At 48.3% G+C, this 16,916-nt stretch overlaps 2 protein-coding genes across 2 annotated transcripts; both read right to left on the reverse strand.

Annotated features, from left to right (window-relative positions):
- Positions 1-495: 495 nt before the first annotated feature.
- ETH_00031555 (uncharacterized protein) lies at positions 496-1,772 on the reverse strand (the record flags this gene model as incomplete). Its single annotated transcript, XM_013378308.1, has 4 exons — positions 496-700; positions 831-1,029; positions 1,327-1,453; positions 1,620-1,772. The coding sequence occupies 4 exons, from the start codon at positions 1,770-1,772 to the stop codon at positions 496-498; spliced, it is 684 nt and encodes a 227-aa protein (XP_013233762.1).
- Positions 1,773-3,394: 1,622 nt separating this feature from the next.
- On the reverse strand, positions 3,395-11,205 carry ETH_00031560 (structural maintenance of chromosome domain-containing protein, putative; the record flags this gene model as incomplete). Its single annotated transcript, XM_013378309.1, has 23 exons — positions 3,395-3,608; positions 3,800-3,895; positions 4,031-4,134; positions 4,274-4,355; positions 4,685-4,784; positions 4,984-5,116; positions 5,265-5,537; positions 5,632-5,702; positions 5,854-5,956; positions 6,060-6,182; positions 6,329-6,478; positions 6,717-6,799; positions 6,961-7,090; positions 7,447-7,575; positions 7,727-7,782; positions 7,927-7,999; positions 8,497-8,561; positions 8,760-8,938; positions 9,070-9,153; positions 9,472-9,551; positions 9,743-9,817; positions 10,059-10,159; positions 11,160-11,205. The coding sequence occupies 23 exons, from the start codon at positions 11,203-11,205 to the stop codon at positions 3,395-3,397; spliced, it is 2,550 nt and encodes an 849-aa protein (XP_013233763.1).
- Between the last annotated feature and the right edge of the window lie 5,711 nt (positions 11,206-16,916).

Consider the following 16,916-nt stretch of genomic DNA (forward strand, 5'->3'; position numbering starts at 1 on the left):
GCAGCTCCGCCAAAAAGTCATTGCAAACAAGTCGCCACACTCTATGCAGCTTGCTATCTATATGGTTTCGACCCTACCTAGATTTCCTCGGTACGCCCCGTAGGTATAAAGCTAGTCGGCTAGGTAGAACTTCTCCGTCGCTAACTAGACACGGGACAACAGCCGCAGAAGCTGCGATAGAGAGAACTGACTTGCAGGAGTGCTGCTTCTGCCGCTTCTGGCAACGTGCATCTTTGTGCAACAACACTGGAGAGAAGGCGGAAGCAATTTATTGCTAGATAGATATTTGTGGAATGAGTCTGTGCGCTCACTCGATGGCTAGTTACTTCGTGAATGCAGACCTCCTTCAATCTGCAAGTCCTTCAGAAGGTGAAGCAAGCAGAAAAACGCGGATAATAGATGAGTTCACCAGACACTACGGCGAACTCTCAAAGGCGATGCGTACGCTGCGTCTAAGCTGTCCCCAAATTTTGAGATACCGCATTATTTGCTTAATTACCCGTGAGACTCTACGCAATCTGGTAGATGGCGGTGCGGCAACATCCGCTGGTGCTGCGGGTGCTGTCGCGGTTGCTGCTGCATCTGGGGCAAATCTATGAAAACTGCTGACGCTTCTTCTTCCGATATTTCCGCCACCTGAGATGCTCTCTGATGCTGCTGCACGAGCCAAAACTTATCACCGCAAATCAGCAGTTCCTTTCTGAACATAGAACACACCGAACTGTTAACTTTTAACTGTTAGTGCAGAGGCGCCGTGAAAGCAGCTTCGAACCGATCTTTCGGCATCTGTACACTTGGGGATTGTTGAAAAACAGAGTGTAGCGTTTGACCTCAAAGTCGTAAGAATGATCTGGCAGCCCAGATTTCGAGTTGAATTGAGGAGAGCCTCTGCCAAATGTCTTGCGTGAGTCTCATCTAAAGCGGAGTCAGGTTCATCCAGAAGCAGCAAACCTTCCCTGCCTCCCTCGCCACCGGAAGCCATTTGCTGCGCAAGCAGTAATGCCACGGCAACCAGGGCCTTCTGTCCTCCTGCAACATACATTTGCACAGAGACTTCTGCCAGAAACTGCACCAGCAAGAGCAACAGATCGCTCTTCTGGTTTTGTTCTCGTTCCTGCTCTTTCTTTCCCTACCGCTCTATGTTATCCTATATATATGCTGCTCCTGCTCGGTGCTCCTATTGCTGCTTGTCCCGCTGCTCTCGTCATTTTCACATATTTGCAAATGCTTCATAGAAGCCACTAAAAAGCGTTTTGGGCCAATGCCAACGCTATTTCCGGCGTTAGGGACGGCAACTGAAAGAGTGGCGGCAATATCGCTGTATACCTGACAGTCGCTGCATTGGTAAGCTTTCTGCGTTTTTCCCCGCTGCATTGAAGTCCACTTGAATTTCGACACCACTCAGCTCAGCGATTTCGCCAGCTGATGTAGTGCATGGGTCTTCAATCAATTCCTGCGGCAGCAACAAAAGTTGAAATTCCTACAGAAATGGGCGGAACATCAGCCATAGCACTTATTGGAACGGCAGCAACGACCTATGCAGCGGCGGTGAAAACAGAGTCGTCGGGTTCGAACAGGCGTACTGTCCAAACCTCTATTCCAAAATATTCAGCACTCACGAGTCGAGCTGTTCCCCCAGGTACGAGCTGCTTGAATAGAGCCGAGAATTCTGCGTCAACTCGACGAAGCTGCTGCTGCAGCAGTTGTTGCCGCCGCAGTTGCAGCTGCTGCAGCTGTTGCTGCACCAGCTGATACGCCTCTCGTTGCAGCATCTCTCTGTGTTTTAAAGATTTGAAGTCGTCTGCAAAAAGATTATACACCTTGAGCGCGGTTTTGTTGCTGTTGGTACTACAGTGATATCAACAGCAGCGGCGGGTATAGTTTCCCCGAGGAAAACATCTGGAAGTGTGAGCAACAAGACCGGCTTCGTGGGAAGTAGCAACAATACATGCTTAAATGGAGAGCACATACGCAATCGTTATGCAGTAGTAGAAGACGCAGCAACGGCTTCACTGGGAGCAAATAGCAATATTCAAGCTATAGGAGCAGCACCTACCTGTAATGGTAGAGAGCTCAGCAATGGCCTTCCTATTAACATCTGGGAATTGTGAGAGACGCTGTGTTTGTTCACACAAAGAGCAAATATTTGAAGGCTAGATATGCGCGGCAGCTCCACCCGTAAGTTACTCTATTATTCCTGTTTCTCGCTACCTATTCTGCTGTTTTCCCAGTCCCGGTGTGCCTTGTCTGTCTACCTGACTCTGCATCCTTCTTTTGCGAAATTCGTTTTGCATGCATCTGTTTATGTTTTGGAGTTTTGCTTCATCTATATATTTATTACGTACTTTTTTAATTTCTTCAAGCTTCCCCCGGAGCGCCTCGCGGCTAACATCAGTTGGAGCAGCAAGGGGAGCAGCAACAGCACAGCTTGCGGCCAACAGTGTTGCAAGGTCTGCCTGCAGACGTCTTTGTTTAGCAAACGCACGCACGTTACGGTAGCGAGCAAGAAATTAAGATAACACGACGCAACGAAACATTGATAACCAGTAAAGGATAAAGACCTAGACAACTGAGATACAAGTGTAGCAAAAAGTTGCGGGAACAAGACAAGCAATGCAGAGACAAACTTGCCTAGAACCTTCGACTCTGAGTTGGGCCTGCTGCAACAACGCAGTCTCCTCCATGAGCTGTTGCAGCAGCGATTGCAGAGAGGCATCAGCAAGATCCTGTCGGCGACGTAAAGATGCCATCTCATTCTGCAGACACATCATTCACCTCAACTCCAGACATTGCAACTTGGGACTAGCATGCAGCCTCTGGAAAGGCAAGTGGTTTTCCACGAACCAACAAGCCAAACCCTAAGCGCTGCAATCCTAAAGATATGTACGTCTAACTCCCAAGCCTCGAATGAATTCACGCATTCTGAAGCCCTGAGTTTTGACGAACTTCGAGGGCTCTCAGGGACGCTTCCAATTCTGCAGCAGTGTCTTCTTGCTGCGGTCACCACATCAGCGCACGCAGAATGTCCTTAAAGTCAATAAGCGGCTCTGCAGCAAAATAGCCGAGGCTACGCTCCTAGCCATGAGCCCTAAATATTAAGCTCTGTTACCGCACCTGCTGTCGAGATTTCAGTAAAGCGTATGCTTCTGCTTGCACACGTTCGCAAACCCTGAACCCTAAGCTCTCACCCTCCTCCTCCCGCACTTCTCGTTCCATCTGCAGGCTCGAAATTAAGTAAACAAACAGCGAAATTTGATGCTCACCGCTGCAATGAAATAAAATTGTACAGAAAGTAGGGTGTATCAAGATTCGTTATCGAAACCGTCCGGCTAGGGTTTACGATTGGCCCGCGGAGCGCGAGGCGCAGGGTCGGAGAGGGGTTTGTAATTTGGACTCAGAGCTTAATTACACGGTCGATCGCTCTTCGCAAAGAGACCTCAAGTAGTTGTTCTGCCTTGCTGATGGATCCACCTGTCTCTTCAACTCGGCGTAGAAGCTGCAGCAGCTGTTCTTGCTGCTGCTGGAGCAGCTGTGGTAGCTGCTTCAACTGCTGCTCTTCTGCAGCAGTTAGTGCAGGCTGCCTGGCGTGTAAGGCTTCGTGGCGTAGGCTGAAATGCAACGAACCCGCAATTCCACGGTCCTAGACCATATTTTCAAAAAGTGGGGCTTTTTCACTGGAGGGAAAACGTTCGTTGGACTCTTAGTCTTCATTTAGAAGGCGTGTCAGTTTCCCTCTTCTCTCAGTAACTGAAAGAATCCTGGCGAGGCTGACGACTTGTATGAAGGGCCCGAGGCTTACGACTGAACAAGCTGTTTGCGAGCTGCAGCACGCGTTGCGGTTGCCGTTTCTTCTTCTTTCAAAGCGGAGAGTAGGGAGGTGGCAGCGCGGTGGGCCCTGTGAAGAATAGAGCGCATCAGCAGTGGGTCCATCAGCATTGACTGCGTGCCGCAGAGACAGCTACAGCAATCAAGTACATAGCCTGCAACCCCTGGAGGTGAGTTGCATCAGGTAGATTCGGTTTGTGCGTACATCTCGCTTTGCTGTTGCTCTGCTAATGCTGTCTCGGCGTTATGACAAGCTTCCATTCGTTTTTCTATCAATATTTGCTCTTGCTGCAACAGTTCCTTGTGTCTCTGAGATGAAACAAACAAAGCCAGACGAAATACTACAGCAGGCGTCGTCAATGTGCTGCTGCGTTTGCCGCATTTGAGTTTCCGGAAAGACCATCGCAGCAGCAAGGAGAGCTACAGAAGTAGAAGCCACTTCACCTACTTGCTGGAGTTGTACAAGCATTTGCTGCTGGCAATCTAACTCGACACTAATGTCCTTGTGTTTCTTCTTATACTCGCGCAAACTGAAATACACATCAAATGACTCAGAAGAGAGCGGAAGGAGACATGCATACAGACACACACAAAAGCAGGCAAACGAACAAGGAAACGAAGCAGCAAGAACACAGGATAGCTCCAACGTCCGGCTACGCACGCATCAACATAAAAAGAACGGTCTTTCTTAGCGCTTGTGGACATATGCATCCCTAATGTGATTGCTCTTCACTTTCAGATGGCTAGGCACCCGGTACTGAAATGCAATAAAGTTGCGCAAGCAACATATGAAAAGCAGACGCCCAAGATTTGACAAGCAATTCCCTTCAGAGGTAATAAACACTATGCTACAGCTTACGCGAAATAAGCCCCAAGTTTGTCTCCCTTGGGGTGCCCGCCTCCCCTCATGGCACCAGAAGCAAAGGATACGTCCCCTTCTATGTTGACACAGTCGAAACCTACGAGGAAACGTTAGATGAATTTTCAGCAAGAGAAAAATAGGCAGCATTTTTACTACGTTCTTGCATGTGGCAGCTTCTTTGTGTTTCGGATATCTTGCCACAAAGCCTTTGTAGCGTGTGGTCGCCCTTTGATTGGTCGCCCTTGCTGTGCATGTGTCAAAAGCACGAAGAGTGACTTGCTTCCTAGCGTGCTTACCCATATTGTTCCACTTCTGAACCTCAGGTGTATCCAGAGAAGGCACGAGAAGGGAACGAGAGAAGACAGTATGCACGTACGTCTCGAGAGCAGTCGCATGCTCTCCTGCTGCCTCAGGCAAAATCTGAATACACTGTGCATTAACAAAACACAGAAAATGCAGGGAGAATGACCAGTGATTGAGTTGTTTAATGTGGCAGTAAATACCTGCTTAGTAGCGGCAGCAATACACACATCTCGTGACCGGCAGCAATGTTGCAGCAGTCTCAGCAGATCCGCACTTCCGTGAGTGGCATCGCGACACCTTCCTCGAGAAGACGCTGCTGCAGTTGTTGGTGCCGCCGGCTATTTTGGCGCTGCTGCTGCTCAGCTACATCCTTTATGGGGATGACAGAGACACAGCACTTCCGTTGTAGAAGCGAACCCTTCTGCTCCTGCTGCTGCTGCTTGAGACGGGCCACTGCTTCCAACGCCTTTGCAGAGTCTTTAACAACGAAGTGAAACAAGCAGTACCCCCCTACAGATTCAACGGCACGATGGTACTCAGTATCGACCTTCACAAACACAAAAAGAGCAACGAAGTCCATGCTTCGAAGTCGTGGTGAGCATGTCCCTCCCCCTACATCTGGATGCACTGCAATTACTTACGTGCAGGAAGCTAGCTAAAGGTGCTGCAATGCCTCCACCTTGGTCCCAGCCTTCCCTCTTAGCGATCTCTTCTAAATGGTGCAACGACCAAAATGCATCGCTACGTAAGCAGCGCGAAAACGCATCTGAGGCAAGCAATAAGGGTCATAACCAGTGATATTCAGCATCCAGTGAGCAAATAACACTTGCCGTTCGTGCTGAAACTAAGGCGCCACTTTTCACCTGTGGCTGTCCGAATACTCGTTGCTGCAGCATTACGCTGCTGTAGTAAGTTTGAAAGCCTTGCTTGTTGTTGCCGCTGCTGCTCCACCACCTCTTCGAGCGGCTGAAACACAAAATCCAAACGATGGACTTGATACTGCACGCCTTTGTCCTTGGCGCTAAGAAAGCCTAAAATCGGTTAACAGTGTACACTTTAAAGGTCGAACCGTTTTTAGGCTGGAAATTTGTCTTGTCGTTTCTTTCACAATTGCCGCTGCTGCTGCTGCGGCAGCTGCTTTTGCCGCTGCCGCCATTTGCGCTTCTTCTACTTCCTTTCTTAGCAGCTCAGCCTGTACCGAAACATATAACCGGAGACCAAAAGATACCCTCGAAATTCGAGGCACTTTAATAGTACTGTGTGGCTAAATAAGGGACTGCAATGTCACATGACAGCTGACAAAGCTGCTGCACTAGGTGCTGCCTGCTTTTTTGCGACCTTTCGTTTGTTTTGCTTATACTCTGCCGCATCTGCTCTTTGTTGTTGCTCTGTTTCTTTAAGTTCTTCTTTTATTGCCGCTTGCCGTGCTGCTGTAGATACAACCGAGCGAGTTGAGCGTTGCTGAAGCTGCTGTAGCTGCTGCTGCAGCTGCAAAGAACGCCAGGATAGAAACGCAGAACAAATACTAAAAGCATTTGGGGGAAAAAACGGCAGCGGAATTGCTCAGGAGAGGAAGAAGATCGTGAATTGACGAAATGGGCCCTCTTCTTAAATCGAGGGACGCAGGCAAACAAACAAAAACGTGCAAAGAGAGGCATTAAAAGGCATAAAGCAGTACAACTGGGGAAATGACGATAAGCAACAACATCTAGTGACAACGGAATACCTGTGCATGTTCCAGCTGTGCTTTTCGATAGGCAGAGACAGCAGCATCATGCTGAGGCTTCAAGCTGTCCTCTAGTTCCTTCTCTGCATTAACGCAAGCGGCCAGACCTAAGCATTCAATGCCTACCCGTCAAGACCAACTGCAGCTGCTTCGCGAGACAAGCAGCCCTGCTACTACCAAGCGCGAACGATGTTGTCCTGCTGAAGTCGAGGTCAGAGCCTGCAACGGGTTGCATAATGCATACGGATTTGCCGCATTTGCCGTTTCTTCTCCTCTAGTGCTTTCTTTGCAGTATCAGATTTCTGCTGCTGGGTTTCCGCCCTCTCAGCTAGAAGACCTGACTCCAAACGCAAACGGGTTTCCTGGCACTGCAGCTGCAAAAGCGATAGCGATAGCAAACGTAACGACCACAAAAACAGTCAAGTGACAGTCCCCCTTTCAGTGCAGTTGTTTCCGAAGTGCCCTTTCGTAGGCTAGTGTACGTTTTTCGGTTAATGCATATGCATTTAGCGAATTCGTTGAGGAGCCCTAACGGAAGCGGTTCAAGCCAGCAACTGATTAGTTCATTAGTTTGCTATGTTCAACGCACCTCGCAAACCAGCTTTTCAGTCTGAGCCTTTTTTGTGGAACAAGACGCGTGCTCCAGAGATACTGCGGTAACACAATATATCCAAAGGTTGCATTCATCCACCCGTTGCCGCTTCTATGCAAGGTGTTTTCCGAGGCTGACAAGAATCGTTGGGTTTGGGCTTGCTGAGGGCTTCAGTTTACAATTCGCCAGCTGGGTTGCTGCTTCGTCTCGCATCGACTCGGCTTCGGCAGCAGCAGCAGCAAGGCGGCGGACGGACGACCGATGCTTCTGAAACAAGTAGAACGAGCAATAAAGGTGCCGGAAAAAATGACATGAAGCAACGGTAACATCACATAGAGTCCATAAGGCATAATTAGAACTTGCAGAAGCATCAGCAGCGCAGTCAGCTGAAACAGCAGAATGACACTGGGATGCGGACCTCTTGTTGCTGTTCTAACTGCCTAAGGGCTTCTGTTGCTTGTAGCCAGTCCGCCTCTGCAGCAAAATGAATACAACAAAAATGGATAAAAGACTGAGGAATGGCGCATGTTTGTGTAGTCATGCGTTTCTCGTGATTTGCGTGCAATCCCGTACTTCCTTAATATTCTGCTTAATTGAGGCACATAGTCGGTCGCTCACGATGTATGGCAGCTTCAATATGTGACTTCTCTTTCTCCATCTCGACACAAAGACGTAGTTCCTGCCTTTCTTTCTGTAAAGCAAAAGCGGCACACCTTTATCTTGAGATGCACCGTAACATATTGCACTGTAACACGTTGTGCAACGCGAACCTGCGTACGTCACCTCTTGCTGCGCAGCAATACCACATAAAAAGCTGTGTTCACGCACAGTCTACTTCCTGCTCAAATTATCAGGTGCACTGTATGCTTTGCCAGAACAAAGGTCCGACAAATTTATGCCGAAGTGATTTTGTGGAATGTAGCATGTAAGACAATGTGGCATTGCGTGATTATGCATCACGATCATGCAATACGCACTGTTGTGCTACGTTTTCTTATGCTCTCTTACAACATCCTGTATGACTAGCCACGAGCGAACGACTAAGACATATTTTCCTATCACGTTGCCCCACGGTGCGCCTTATGGCACTAAAGAACTTCAACACAAGGCCGCTTTCACCATGTATTTCTTTCCCACTACCTTCTAGACGAGAATAAATTTTAGAGTCAGGGGTCTACAAAATTTTACATCCATGTCATTGAGCTGCTTTTCGAGATCGTTGAGCGTCCTTGTGACAGCATCCTGCTCGACTGCTGCAGTGAAGCACAAGCAGTATGCACCCACAGTTTTAGCGCTTGTGACTTCAGATAATGCTGTTATTGCTGATGCTTGAGGTGCTTGAGGTGCTGTTATTGTTGCTGTACTTGATCCATCTCTCGGGTGCACCGTATCTACTGTGAATGATGTTGAGGATCCTGCACTAGCTCCGGTGACAACAGGTATTTTCTGACCTGCTTGCTGAAGTAGCTGTTCGGTCTCCTTGGCTTTTGCATCAATGAAGGCGCCAGAGCCAGCAGACAGAAGCAGACGCAGTCGACCAGCAGCAGAGAGCAACGCAACCTCCTGTATTCGTCCTTGATGAATTATAAAAGTGCTGCTAGTGCCGCTGCGGCCCACACGGTCGCCACCACTACGAAATCACAGTCAACACGCGGCGGCAACACACTACAGCAGCAGCCGCATCGTCAACAGTCAAAGCAGCAGCCAAAAACCGCTGAGTGAGGGACTGCATCAGCAAAGAAAATGGCATTTGAAACTTACCCAGATAGACTTGCACATTCAATAAGCTGTTCGAATTCCGCCTTGCTGAATACGTCAAGCACAAAAGCACGCAAACGTAAGGACCTAGAATCGCAAGCGAAGGCACACAGGCGGTAAGCTTCTACAAGGAATCACTCCGATATAAAATTTGCACAAACCAACGTAAGAAATTTGGCAACAGCATTGTGACCTGTTTAAGACTCAGTGCGGCTCAACGATACTGCAAGATACGAAGGTCGGCAACAGGGGAGGAGACGACCAAGCAAAGATGGCCAAAACATATTCGCGGCATGTTAAGCGATGCAGAACGGGGACGGAAACAAAGCGAGAGAGAACGGCCTTGATATGGAGAGAGCACTACTGGCACGGACAGGGACACCAACTAAACAAAAGTGGGCGCACCTAACTAAATTGCCTTGCACGGTGATGTCGTCAGAGCTTAGGGAAAAGGAGCGACGAATTATTACAGAATCCGCATTAAACTGAACCACAGACACCCAGAACTGAACGGAAAGCCCTGAGACCCGAAACATAGCAGCCGATTCGAAGTTGTCTGGAGGCCTATTTCAAATGGAAGACGTTGTCCTGGGTCGCGTGAGCGTCTGCAGTTTGCTCTCCTCGCTCATTAATATTGTTACCACAGCAGCGACGACTACCGCTGCTGTTGCCTTACCATGCAGAGTTGTCTATTTGCATTGTTCAGCATCAGCTCGACAAAGCCGCTGGCCACTCGACCGTGTATCCCTTCCTGAGCACAACCTCAAATTAGTGGGTGTTCAGTTTCAATCTCCAAATTTTTCTTAACAAATCTCCTGCATAAATTAAAATGGCAAGCTCTCATTTCCACCGAGGAAAGTGGACAAGCAGTTCTGGTACCCCAGGCAAACTCCAGAGGCAACAGCTAAACGCTTAGCTGCACGCCATAAAGCTCCAAGGGCAGAGATATATACTGGTCACAAAGCAAATGCTCTGGGCAGAAGAAGCCCTACATGAAGAAGTAGGCGTCTCTCTGCGGCAGAGTTTCCGATTTCTCCGAGCACGAAAGAGACTCCTAGAAGAATATTTGACTTGCCACTACCATTATGGCCAACTGCTCATATACCCACGCAGGCACTAATCCAGTAGGCTTCAGCTGTATGCACTGGAAAGCCTATGGAGTGATAAGAAGATATCCAGGGAGCGAGTAAGTTGAGTACGCAAACGAGTCTCTCAGGATACAAGGTGCATGGTTGAAGGCCAGAGCCTCACTCAAGCAGGTACATCTCTCAGAAAATGTGATGGTCGTTGCCTCATTGTATGTTTTAAAGCCTTGTAACGTTATAGATCTGATGTGCATATTCTAATCTTGCCACCGCTCAACGTTCCGCCTTCACGGCATACACTCAGCGAGCATGTATGCGACGCTTCTTTAAAAATGGAGGAGGCTTGGCTTGAAGAAAAGATGCGGAAATAAGCAAAAAAAAAGGGAGACTTCTGCGAAATGTTGCTGCCCACTAAGTGGTCAGCACCTTGAGACACTGCAGGGTTTAATAGGCGACCCAAGGTATGTACGTTTTCGTTTGAATGGAAAAAGAAGACAATCCAGGCCGTCAGCTCTAATTCATACGATGCTTTGCCACATGCAAGAAATAGAATACAGAGGTTCACAGGTGGTGGTGGTTGCGGTTGTGGTACTGTGGGGCCCCGTGGGTGGGAGACTACCTGGAAGAATGGCGAACGGCCAGGCCCGTAGCCCAAAACTGCATATTTAACGTTGCAATGAAGAGGAATAGAAGAAACAGATGCTTTTTTGCCTACATCGTGGACGATGAGAGAGCTACAATGGAGTTCGTCTTCGAGTTGGCCCAATGCCACCGCATTGGGGGCAACACTTTGAAAGGATTTTTGAATTGCGCACCTTAGAATCGATTAGTTGGCCGAATTGCGCAACTTTCAAAAGTACAGAGATTCGAAAAGGTTTTTTGTAGCCAGGTGGAGGCTGACTCTTCCTGGCGCTACAATGTGCAGCCCAGGCACCAGGAGCGCTTGCAGGTGTACTTCAATGCTTAACAGGTGACTCAAATTAACATAGTTTGTGGTCCTGTTGTTACCTTTTGAGAAGAAGAATATGACCAGCGGAGCAAATAAGTCGCTCATGCTAACGCTCATCAATCTGCTGCAGGAAAGAGCCTACTACACCACTCCAATTCGTGGAGGGCCTTGGAAACTGCAGAACTTTAAACCACTACACAAAAATTTTCGTCCAAATAGTTTTTTGGCCTCATGAGCTCCCCATTTTAAATATAATAGTTACTGACCCTAGCTCACTAGTCTAGACAAAGGTGGACGTTGCCTGGATATGAACATCCCAAGTGAAGACCCTTCACGGATTACGCACTGATATATCAAAAGATACACACAGATCTGTACACACCCCCAGTAGCCTGAGCCAAACATTGCATAGGCTTGGAACGGCCATATTGAAAATAGACCAAAGCTAGAAGGAGACGAATGTTTAAATGTGCGGAGCAAAGACCATGTGCTGGTGCGAACAACAAGCAACACAATGGTGATCAAGACAGCCTAGGTGGCCATGGTAAATGCACTTAACTGACATCATAGTCCTTCCCAGTAATTTCTGCAGAGCTGCTTTCTGGATTGCAGTTGTGTACATCGTTCCAACCTTACACAGCAGCGATTCTGATGTACATTATTGTTGCAGTTAGCCGCAGCCATATTGCACGAACCAATACACTGACGATGCAGTAGACGAAAATTATGATGGACGTAGGAGGTTCTTGTAGCTTATCTCAATAAGGAATCAAATATCACTTCGGCAATAGAATATGCTTAAATTGCTTATGATGTTGAGTACGAATAACCTCTCGTACAAACTGAATAAATCGAGTAAAATTTTTACTTACGTGTCGAGCACAGGTAGAACTAGCAAGAGCTTCGCGCACAACGCTTCTTGATGGAAACGCTGGACTCCTTGGCAAGTATAAGCCTGTGCTATGGCAAAAACCAAACTCCTTCGTCCAAACTAGTTTTTTGATACTCTAACCAGATCTGTTCATGTTTGGCAGCATTTAAAGGCTGTCTCTGTAGAGCATGTCATGCTACGCACGGCAGCAGCCTTCCCGTCTCTCATATTTCTCCGCTGGTGCTTTCAGCAACTTTCGCCCTCCCCTTCCTAGCATCCTTTGTCTTTTTGGAGCTTTTTCCACCTATAATGCTACTGCGCAGGCCGCAGCTGCGGCGTTTGCTGCCTCTGCATTAGTTTACGATATGTTTTTGCTGCTATTTGCCTGCTGTTGGGTATCTGCTTCTGTGTGTATCCTAGTGGCAGTTGCTGGCTGCTCTTTCCAGGGTGGCTCCTACTGTATCTTCTCTAACAAATCCATCACTATCACCCGCGTCCAATCTACCCGCTTGCCTTCATTCTTTTAGCGTGGGTGTACACGTTATACTGCGGCCATAAGAAGCGCCGTGACATAAGCTGAAGCGGCTTCTTTCGCTAGAGTGGTGTAACACAAATTCAAGCAGGCGGCAGTGCGCCGGTGGCAAAACCAAATGGTACGCGACCTTGCCTACACGGCCGGTAGTGCTGAAGCGCCCACCGTAACGGGGTTCGAATGGAGAGCATGCGTTTATAGAGGGCAAGTGTTTGCTGTTCAGCGAAACAGTTTTCACCGCATTGCACTCGACTGAGGGACTTCTAAAGTCTGTGCATGCCTTTTGTTGGGAGTTCTCGCGTAAGATGTGACTCTGCGCATTGTTGCAGAGCTGGTGACGCAACTTAGTCGTGAGGGGAGCGACGGCGAGTGCTAAAGCATCGGGATTGCCAAGGCCTGCGGCCATGAGAGGGTTTTGCCAACTATGATTTCGAGCAGAGAGAGCTTAGTGCAGGTATGACTCGCCGCACTACAGTCTAGATTGAGAGCCACTGTCCCTGTCAGCTTGAATATACGTGTACCCGTACCAACCTATCCTAGTGTATTAGTAACATGGTCAATTTGCCCGTCTGTCTGTAAGTGGTAGAAGAGATAGGACATTTTATGCTTAGTCGGGTGCACAGCCACTGCCACATTTCCGAGCAGAAGGGAGGTGCTATTTTCTAAGTGCCAAGGAGGGTCTGTATCAGAAATAAGAACTTAAGTAGATCTGCGCTAGCAAGTGAGACTGTCCGCAGCTGGCTCTGCAGTGTCAGCTGCTAACGTTGTTATTTGTTTCGCTGGAATAAAGTGGGTCATATTGCCTAAAAAGTCAACTTGCACCGAAAATGAGTCGTGCACAGAGGAATTGTGAAAAAAAGTTCGTAACGAAGCCCAGAACGGACTGTCTCCAGGGGCAACAGGAAAGAAACGCCGTTTGGAGAAGCCCCTCAGGCTTTTCCCTGAGGGGAGCCTGACGGGTTCCAAATTTCCCAGTGGCTTCCCACTGAGGAATTTGGAAGCACGGCGGTGAATACAAGATTGTGCATATGTCGTAGTACCTCCTTGTCAGTATTAATACTCACTGAGGGTGACAAAGGTCTTCACCTGCCCGCGATGCTCGGCTGCCACGTGACTAGGAAGCTTGTAAAGCATGTGCATAAGGAATTCAGAGAAATGCGAAATATGCATTTGCCAAACTCCGCAAAAATCGCAGGCAAAGCAATTCGAGGCAGAAAGTAAACTGGGGACTGTAGAATGCGCGTCGAAAAGGTTCATTATTTTGAAGCACTGGAGTACGGTAAGGTTTGCGGAAGACAAGGCACTTTGGATAAACCAAAATTCGCCGGGGAGAAAGGGAGTTCCAGCTCCCGGCAAGGGGTTGTGCCTTAGTGATGGCCGACGTGTGTGAGGGATGGCGCGTGCTGGACGGATGCTGGAAAGAAGTCGAAGCCTGATCAAAACGTATCCATTGAAAGAGTAGAAGACAGCCCACAGAAACTGGGCTGAAAGCACCACCAAGCATACTCCTGTTATCTGTCGATATGCTTTCAGGCGCCTCTGGGTGAAATTTGGTATATGGCTCACCACCGCTGCTAACGCGGCGATCGAACCGTGGGAAGCGCCAGATATTAGAGGGCTCATCGACTGCAGGCCGAATAGTCTGTTCGTTGGAGGGAGGGATAGTGCATCCGCCATCTGATTACGTGCGCCTTTCAAGTAAGTGATGGTAAGGTGTTAAAAATTGGCGAAAAAATCAAGCTAACAACCAGTGTCTCCACGGAAGGGTTTTGACATGTTTAGCTGCTGTGCTTAAGTATCAGGGTAGTAGACCGTCTGCACGACAACGTTCACAGAACACTCACAGTGCATATTAAGACCGTTTGTCAGGCGCCGTGACCAATGGCCAAGCTGAAGAAACTGCGTGATGCACCTCCGCCGTGAAGTCCCTCACGCCGACGCCCAAGCACAACAGAACCAAGCATAGCTTTTATGCCCAGACGGTACAGTGCCCTGTGGCGCTCAGTGAACATCTGAATATCAAGCTGCTCACAACGAAACTCGTCCTGTTCTCCACTTTTTCAGTATCAGTTACGTCACATGGTGGGTAATACGGCTTTTGGGGGCGCTACTGTCACAGCTTCGGCTCTCCATGCTAATGGTTCTTGCAGTAGCTATACACAGCTCTTTTCGGAGCGGTTTTGCTTGCCTAAAACACACCTTAGATTCTTCTGAAGAAAGGACGCACTGTGGTCCTTCAATTTCTTGTGAAAGAGGCCTCTGCCTCCAGCAAGGGAAGACTTCGATGGCGATTGGCTGTCTTGCTACATAGAACAGTAACCTATTCCTATGCACCCTCCCCTAGGTTAGCGTTCCTCGCCCATAATTCCTATGCTTGGCCGGGCTACCTTTCTGAATACTCCCTGATAGGTACCTTTTGTGGAAGTATGCACTTGCCTTGATGGTTTGGTGTTGTGAGAACAAGAGCTGCCATCTGCCCGGTTTGAAGGGCGTCCCATGCACTGTACTTCGGCGGATTTTGCGTCCTGTCCGCTTATAACCTTCCCTTTATGTGGGTGCTTGAATAGTAAGCACTGATGTGTGTGCCGTTAGAGGTTCCAGAATTTAGTAAGATTAAATTTCATTACTTCAGTGCACACATCATTAAAAGAAAAAATATGCTAGAGCCGGCAGCAATCGTAGCTAGATACTCCCAGCCTAGCGTCAACAAGGTATCCGTAGCTCGCCGCACACGTGCACTCCTGCCTTTATTTAGAAAAAAACTGAACGATGCATTTAGTACCGTCAAGCGTTGCTATTGTCTTGTTCGAGGGTTCCGAATACAGAGGTACGTCTTTTCTTGTCTTTTTAGGCATAAATGTGACTGGCGGCACAATAACTGACATTTCAGGCCCGCCAATCTGGACTAGTTTAAAAGTATCCCAAGCACCATCTGTAGTAAAAATTTGGTTTTCAACGCGACCCAATTTAACGCTAGTCCCAATGCTAATTGTGCCGCGATTTACAAATCCTGAAGGATGTTTCTTCTCAGCAGTGCAATGCTCGGCGCAGCATGCACAATCGCACTTAACGCGGAGGGCGAAGGCTTCCTGTTGCCTCTCAAAACGGCCTTCAGTGAATATAAATTCTTGATGGAAGGCAAGAATAAGACTGTAAGAGGGACAGCAGAATCAGTTGGAAGACCAAAACTATCGTTCAAACAGAAGACACGAAAGTTGAAAAATTACATTTGGACTAAGCGGCACACGGTGCTTCCAGTGCTGAAACTCATTGAAATGAAGGAAACTAAAAGTTCTGCCGGTGTGCAGGCAGAAAACAGAAGACTTATTGCAAAGTCAGTAGCCTTCATGAGAAGAGTCGATTGGAGCTCCACACAACAGATCACCGGAGTTCCAAGTGCCACTGAACACAGCAGGTGAAAAGCATGAAAGTCTTGAGGGAAATTAGTCCCGCCAAGGCTGCTGCTACACGTCTCCCCCTATGGAACAATAGAGCCAATGAGGGTGGTGTCCAATAAGTAAAAGTGTCAAAGGGAACTCCTGGAGTACGCTGTTAGCTAGAGCATCAATTACAACAAAGCACGCCCTTAGAAGCAGCGTGAGCCATCGCGACGCAGTGAGCAAGCATTCTGTTTGTCCAGCTTAATATTCTTTTGTCGTGACCGCAATCGTATCACTAGTTCAACAGCGGACGACTTTAACGCTCCGTACCAGTGTCTCCGGATTGCTTAACCACCTTAGGCACTGACTGACTGTTGCAACTCTTTTTTGGATTCTGCTTGGACAATTCTGACTCAGAAACGGATCCAGTTTGGATCTCTACGGTGATCCGCACTTGGTAGCAGCGTTGGATCCCCTCGTCCCCATTGTGTCTGTTGCGCTGACTGCATCGACCCAGCCCATCGCTGTTTTGTACACCTTCCTTGGTCTTTTTTAACCTCAGTAGTATACTGAGGACAGCTAGGAGGTATGTCGTAGTAGTAGCTACAGGAATATACTAGCTGGAGCCCACAAAGGGCCATTGGGCCTACGGCGCACGCTGCATTGCTCCAGGGCCGTTCTAGTCTGCTGGGGGGAAAAAGGCTAAATTGTTCCATAAGAAGTCCAGGACAGCTCAAGGGAGAGCACATCTCATGGATGGAAATACGCAGTTCCCAATCATCAACGTCACCGAAGACAGGGAAGCCTACGTTTGGAGCACTAGCCGGATTGGGCGACTCCCATATTGTGCGCCTAAGCGGTGCCCAGCTAGAAAACCGAGTGGAAATTTATAGCATTTTCACATTGCCATGCTTTCTCTGCGAACACAAATTGCAAACGTGCACCAAGCTCTTTGACGGGCGGCATGTATTACTCCATAATATGCTTGGTCTTTGTAGTGGACATTCACTAGCCCTAAATTTCTAGGGATTAG

This window comes from Eimeria tenella, genomic scaffold, assembly GCF_000499545.2.
Source record: "Eimeria tenella Houghton genomic scaffold, Eth_scaff8, whole genome shotgun sequence".
Classification (NCBI taxonomy): Eukaryota; Apicomplexa; class Conoidasida; order Eucoccidiorida; family Eimeriidae; genus Eimeria; species Eimeria tenella.